General features: G+C 36.7%; 1 protein-coding gene across 1 annotated transcript in view; it reads right to left on the bottom strand.

Annotated features, from left to right (window-relative positions):
* Positions 1-7,770, bottom strand: part of tacr3a (tachykinin receptor 3a) — a 19,757-nt gene that overhangs the window by 4,814 nt on the left and 7,173 nt on the right. Inside the window, exon 4 of the mRNA XM_032531927.1 lies at positions 555-751. Coding sequence (XP_032387818.1) covers positions 555-751 — 197 coding nt within the window. The remainder of the gene's footprint in view (positions 1-554; positions 752-7,770) is intronic.

Genomic DNA, 7,770 nt, shown 5'->3' with positions numbered 1-7,770 from the left:
CATTTTTTAAAGGGGTCAAATTTGACCCGAGGACAACCGTAGGGTTAATAAGTTGAGAAGCAACGTTTACTGTATACAATACTACACAAAAATACTGCAGTTATTAGCACATTTTAAACTGTTTGTGTAGTGATGAAAAAGATGTAAATTGTGTGCAGTTGTCACTGTGAGAGTACTCACAGTAAGCTGACAGTGCTTGAGATCTGAATGCACTACAAAAACATGATCAAATTCAATTCATAAAAATGTCCTTTTTGACTTTCAGATCTACAAATCCTTAAAACACATTTCATCATTTCAGATACTCTAGATCTGAGATCAACTCAGAGGGATGAACGGAGAGAATGTAACATGCAACTGATCTTGTTATGTTGAAAGATTATGGATCCATGCCTAACTTCTAGTAAAACATGCAATGGCACTTAATTACACTTAGTGATGTGTAAGAATACAATCAATCCCTCTTGTTTCTCTTATTTATTAGCAGCCTTACAGTATGTTCAGTTGTAACATTCCATGTTTTAGTTTGTCGACACCCCCCTGTAGTTACCCACCTGCTGTTGAGGCAGCAGTAGATGATGGGGTTGTACATGGTGGAGCTCATTGCCAGCCACAGCACTGACAGGTAAACCTGCTGGATGTACTTCCACTTAACCAGACCTTTGTTGAGACCTGTTGCAATGAAGTAGACGTGATAGGGGAGCCAGCAGAAGGCAAAGGTCACCACTACGATGATCATCATCTTCACCACCTGCAAGAGGAAAGAGAGAGCAATGATGGAAATTATGCACACGCTGTCATTGTTATTTGTGTTAAGAATTCCTGGAAGGATTGAGAGAGACAGAGTGAAGAATAGCAATGCGCAAGCCAGAGGAAATTACAAAAGGAAACACCCCTGCCAACATGTCATGGTCTTTAAAACCAATACATATTTGTGGGAAAGAATGTGGAGCTTGTAATTTTAGCCCATTTCTTCATTGCAGCATTTTGGTAGCACCTAGGTAGGTGAAGCATCTCAAAATTGTAATGGAAAGCAGGACAGTATGTTCAAGTCCTTCTCATCTTATAACATGTCCATGTCTGGAGGGCTTTGTCGCATGAACATATCCAGTACGCCAGAAAACGTTGAAGCACAGTGGCACGGTAATAATAAAATCTAAACTCAAATCAATTATGATTTATTAGAATTTACTCTTTGAAACGTATCATTTCATTTTCAATGGGGCCCCAGAACAAACAGAAAACAAAAAAAATGCAAAGCAACACACTACATAACATAAAACACAATAATTCAAATAGTAAAATGAGACCACCTACTCAATAACAAAAAAGGAAGACTATCTATCCATCTATCTATCTATCTATCTATCTATCTATCTATCTATCTATCTATCTATCTATCTATCTATCTATCTATCTATCTATCTATCTATCTATCTATCTACCTATCTATATTTTAATCTTTCTTTCTAACTGAATGTGAAGATAATGAACTGCTGTGTATTGTCCCTGGGTGGTAGCTGGGAACACAATCTACTGTTTAATAGTGTGTGGCTCCTCAGCGGAAGGCTGCAGAGGCACACTACCAGAGACAAAACAGACATTGCGTCCTTCCTGGAATCCCAACAGATGTCCTGGCAATCCCTGTGTTGAATGCTTTTTCCAAAAAAGTTTATGACATTACACAAGCCATGCTGTAAACTGTGCTAGGTGGCTGCTAAACAGTTGTGAAGCAGTCAGTCAGTACTTTTGTTTAATGACAGTGTTGACATTAAATGAAGGATCTGATTCTCTCAAGAAGACACAAATCAGGTTTGAAAGGGATGTGAAGAAACTAATTAAAAGACGTTAAAAACAAAGTAGTCGTTATGGGTGCAGTGTAAATCTTTCCATTGCGTTTGACATGCTCCATTGCCAACAGTGTATTGCAGCAATGAATCGTGACAATCAGAGGGAAAGGTGAAGAGTCCAGTGTTGTGTTTATTTTAAATGGATGGATTGTATCAGCGTCTACAGTTCTGTAGTAGTTAAACTAAATTCAGTTTACACATTCAGATCCCAGGTGTTAGAGGATGGCAGAACATACATGAGCATTACTCATGTAATAAGGTAACTTGAACAACTCATTATGTTCCCAAAGCTTGGCTACACAGCACAAATAACTTCTAATTGAGAAATACTGTGATTCTTATGTAAATAATACTGTATGTTATTGGAGTGTTACTTTAAAGGACAATGCTATCTTAATCTAGATTCTTATTATTGTCAGCAAATCCCAAAACCAGCAATGCGTTAGTCCATCTCTCAATATTATGGCAGCAGGACAGTGCATGTGGGACTGACTCAAACTCCACTTCAGTGCTCATATTTTGTTATAATGACAACACATGCCATTTCGACAATGGAGGTCTACTGCACAAATAAATAAGATATCAGGCACTGGCTACAGACACAGTGGGATCTATTCATGTCACAGACAGAACCAAGTGTTGAAAATTGTGTACTCTCCGGTTAAAGGCTAAGCTGTACCATCAAGACACATCCAGTTTCTTAATAGGCTAAATATGGTAATAAACTTGAGGAGGAGAAACACATTTGCTAAGTGCTCTTGGGTCTTAATAAACCATTCCATATTTGGACTGCCAGAGAACTCAATACAATCCATATTACATATAATTTGTACCACACATAATATTCCTTATTAAGGTTGGATTCTTGAAGGACATACTTTTATATACTATTGATCCCCAGGAGGGAAATTACATTTTGTTTCACTCTATTATTATTACAAATTACATATAGGCCCAAAACAGCATCATTCAGAATGAGAATGAGAGTAAAAGCCTGACTCGTGCACAAATAGGGCAGAACAACAAAGAAACAATGGAAGTGTAATGGGTTTGTGTTTTTACATGTATTCTTTGCAGAATATGTTACACTGTTACAAAATGCGTCATAATAAAACAAACAAAAGAAGAGCAAAAGCTAAACAAAATTACATGAGTGTGCCATATTGTTAGTTTAGGTAATGGAATGGAAATAAGTCGTAGGTTAATTCAACTAAAGGTCTTTTGTAAATAAATAAATTAATATGTCATCTTATGGCATCTTCTTGGTTGCTAGAATTGTATTTTTAATGGTACTGATTAAAAAACACAACAATGAATCCTTTCTTTATTGGAAGGTTGGCCTTTTAAAAAAAATAGGATTTTTAGGTTTGCAGCTTAGTACACATTTGTATTAGAGGGGACAGGCTATCATTTATAGAGTGGTATTCACGCAACATTGTCTGAAAGAATTTAACCTGTCAGTATGTCATGTCTGGTGTTCAAAAAAGAAATATAAGGCCCTTAAGGTAGCCAATAAATAATAAGAATTAAAATGTCATACTAAAGTCGTATTATTTCGACCAACTTACCCCTGGAACAGACTGGTCTTTGACTGGTTTGTTTTGATTTGGGATCAAACAGAATGATCATTAGATAAACTAATTAATTCTTCATGTCTCAAACTTCCTGATGCAGAGATCATTTCCCAGAGGACAAAGGAGAGAAGAAAGACTAACTACTGAGGGAACCATAAGATTGCCAATCACGTTTACCCATTCCACATCCAGCAATTGTCTGCCTGAGGAAAGCAAGTGGACTTGAATAACAACTAAAAGAGAGCAACATTGAGCAAAACAAATACTCTTTTTCTTGTAGCTTTCTTTCTGTTTATTTAATTTCAACTGATGGAGTTTAAGGTAATTGTGTAGTAAGGTTAAAAAATATGATTCAATTTTGGCAAAGGTTTTTTCTACTATAGGTTGCTGAAAGACAGGATTGCAGGATTTATAAAGTAGATTGAATAAAGATGGAAACCACAATATGCTTTAGAAAAAAATCAATTGGAGGGAAAAAAAATGAATTATACATCAGCAATGTTTTGACCAATTTCAAATAAAAGGCAGAACAAAACGAGACGCAGAGTTTGATCAAGTTTTCTGGAAATCAGTTGCACCTAGTTAATATACAGGACATGATATACTGTACATGTGCAAGTAGATTTGTTTTTGAATATGCTGTATATTTACACAATTTGGAGACCATTTAGTGGTTTTCATACTTGGATCAAACTTGAAAAGCCAACACAAATGGGATCAGACAGAGCAAAGAGAATACATTGCAATTTACATACAGTAGAGCAGACCTCAAAGGGAGGATGTCTTGTCACTTTTTACCACTTTGATGTTTCATGATTGCTGCAATACAAAGAACAGTGGGACAAAAACTATAATAATAATATAATAAAAATGGATATTGTACTGTACCCAAGAGTCCTGCAGCAGGATTCCTGGTGCTATTGGGCTGAGATATAGAATGTAACAAAACAATGTGACAATATTACAGAAAGTTACTGGGTGCCAGCCAAGAACAAGTCCTACACTTACCCTTTTGTAAAACAACAGCTTTGGTTTTTGTACAGAATAAATACATGACATACAGTATAAGCTGTAGCCTGCCTGCTATAAGAGAATTAATATGTTTGTGAGATGGTGAATGAATTACTGGTCAGTTCCATATCATGTCATGACAATGGCAATTTTACTGTAACATAGCAGGGGGGAAGCAGGCATCATGAGAGATGCCCAGGGTATAACAGATTTCATTTGTCTTATCATTGAACATTGCAAATATCTACAGGTGTTTTTTTTTTTGTTAGAAGATACCAATGTTCCCCAGGAGAGACAAGTGCAAGCAATTGGCCTGCAGTTACTATTGTCTGAGCCCCTCCATCAGGTTTGAGAGTAGAATTTAAAGTGTTTGTGTTCAGGCTTTTCAGATGTGGAGGTTCAATCTAAAGCCAAGTAACCCATACATGTCTCTGTAATCCTATTTAATAACAGTTCTATGACATGGAAAAGGGAGGCGAAGAAGAGAGTTTTTTTTTCTTCTTTACGACTAGTAAAGTTTAGGAAAAAGATTGTGGTTTGGATTAAAACCCTCCCAAGGAACACATACTCCTGTGTGAAGGCTTTAAAGCAGCTGTCATCGTGGTGTATGCAGCAAATAATACGAGAATGCTCACAAAATACATTGCTTTAATAGTTTGTTAGAACAGCCTGGTTTTTTTACTGCACACAAGTTGTAGAGTAATGGTTGAGGTGAATGATTATTAAGCAACAAAATTAGTTTGGGGTTAGGGAAATATTTTAGCTTTGGTTAACTCGTGACGTAGGCAGTTTCTTTTTGGTGTTGTTAGTAGGGCTGCACAATTAATCAAGTTTTAATCACAATCACGATTTTGGCTTCCCACGATCAAATTTGCGTGATCAAGCAATATTTTAAATGCGTCATTTCGTTCATTGAATGCTCCGGGTTTTTTTTTTTTGCAAAGCCAATCTACCGCTCCGTAAACCACTGTCTGATCATGTGCCAGCGTTGTTCCCAGCACCGCGCAGCTTAGTTTCTAGATGTGGACAGTCACAGAGGATAGAGCAAGCCCCAACCCCATTCACTCACACATGGCTCGCTCCCAACAACATGGAGAGACACAGCGGTGACAGCGCCGGTCCACACTTCTGACATTTGTCCACAGTTTTAATTGTTATTTACACAGCTGTATATTGTTAAGCATGAGAAGCAAACCTGTATTTGTACCAGTGTTTCTGCTGGTAACTCGGCCAAGGTGAAAAACACAGAAGAAGTTATTGAATGCAACTAAATTCAGTTTGTAGAGTAATAGCATGTGAGACGGAGCTGCTGGACCTGGGCCAGAGATGTGACCCATGGCCAGAATATCATAGGTCATAAAAATGCAGCGCAGTGATCATACAGACATTTCATACACACGACGTGTGTGATTCCGCTGACCCGCCAATTGACCTGTACTGGACCCATTCATAATGAGTCAGCCGTCACTCTGTGAGTAATATTCGCACTGTATGTACTGAACATTTAGCCCTCTTTGTAAAAAAATATAGGAGGTATTCATCGTGTATCGCCATTCAACCGAAAAACACAGAGATATGATTTTTAGTCCTAGACTAGTAGAAAATCTAGTAGTTTGTTAGGCAAACATTCCATAATAATCTTTAATGAATTATAATTCAAGAGTTACTTTCCTCTTTGACTCTGTTTTCAGGCTTTAGAAAATCTAACACGAGACAGGAGACTTTGGCCAATTACAGAACATATCAAGAAAGAGAGTGTTCCTATTGAGTGCTCTGCATATCTGACTGCATTAGTCATCCATGTGCTTTCAAATTGTTTTTTCAGGTCTATATGACTAATATAAAGTGCTGCTAATGTTGCTACAAAGTATTACACTTACAAAGTCAAATGACTATTATAAACATAATTAACAGAAGAACTCAAAAGAAGCTGAAGTAAACACTGTACATACTAGCTCACTGTACCTTGCAATCAAAATCTCCAAAGCATTTCACATATAAATTCAAATGAGCAGTGGGAAACAAATGGGAGTAGACGAGAAAAACATATTAGCTTTGAAGCTGATTTACTTTGGATAAAAAGTAATAAATCTCACATGCTTATGAGTTTTTTAATACACAAAATATTGAGTCAACCATACTTGGGGCTTGCCCCAGCTCTAGATTTATGTTTCTTCATTTATCCAGTAAATGACTACCCATTAGTTAACTTGAAGAAAGAGAATGAAAATGAGTCCCACCAAAACTTGCTTATAAAAAAAAAACAATTTAAAATAAAATCCCTCAGGTCAACCTTGTCTACTAACAAATATGTTTATTAATTTGCAAATAAAAACATGCTATACTATTTGATAATGATTATGCTTTGTTATCCACATAAGGAAGTGCTTTTTTACTTTTACTTGTATCCTTGTACTGGCACTATATCCATCAATACCATCAACACTGACTGCCTGCCTACAACTATCTATGTAATACAACAGTGTAACACACTTGATGGACTGGAAAAAAAACAGTTGAACAAACCCTGTATCTTATGTATAGTGTACACACTAATATGCAAAAGCCAAAACATTTTATTAAAACGTACTGTTGCCCTAAGTTTTTTTTAATTCAAAATAACAAGTCATCAAATGTTTTTATTAATCAGCAAAGTTGTAATTTGCAAAACATTCACTGACAGAATTTTTTTTTTTTTGCTTTACAATTTACATATAGCAACTAGTGCATTATAAACAGTTGCATGATTACATGTAGGCACTAAAATCACTTGGATTCTGATTTTGGTTAAATATTGGAAAAGTTAACAATGACTTGAAGCAGAAGACAGGACTTGTTAACGTTTTAAACATCTAAAGGGAAGATTTGGCACCTTTACTGTAAATGTCCAATCAGTACTAAGTGCCAGCTGTGCCCACATGTACAGATAGAGATAAGGGTGGAAATTGCTGAATTGTCCATTTAACCAAAACTTCCCCTTAACCATGAACAAAATGTTTTTTAGTCTACAACTAACATAAGGGAAGCACAACATGAATCACTGGTCTCTGGTGTCAAAGTCCTGTGCTGTGTAGGTCAACCACTCATCCCTACCACCTCCCTATTACCTCTGTGTGTCACAGGAATGCAAACTTCCTGGATAGTTACATTCCTTCAAATGCATATTTGGAATGCACATTAAAGGTGCTCTAAGCGATGTCACACGTGTTTTTGGCTACACAATTTGTTGTTACATACAGCAAACATCTCCTCACTATCCGCGAGCTGACTGTCCCCAGAACACACTGTAAAAAAGCACGGTCTCTGTAGACAGCCCAGGGTCTACAAACGGCAAC

The sequence above is a fragment of the Etheostoma spectabile genome, chromosome 2, assembly GCF_008692095.1.
Source record: "Etheostoma spectabile isolate EspeVRDwgs_2016 chromosome 2, UIUC_Espe_1.0, whole genome shotgun sequence".
In the NCBI taxonomy this organism is placed as follows: domain Eukaryota; kingdom Metazoa; phylum Chordata; class Actinopteri; order Perciformes; family Percidae; genus Etheostoma; species Etheostoma spectabile.
Note: the sequence above shows the minus strand (reverse complement) of the source record. Positions and strands in the feature narration are given on the sequence as shown.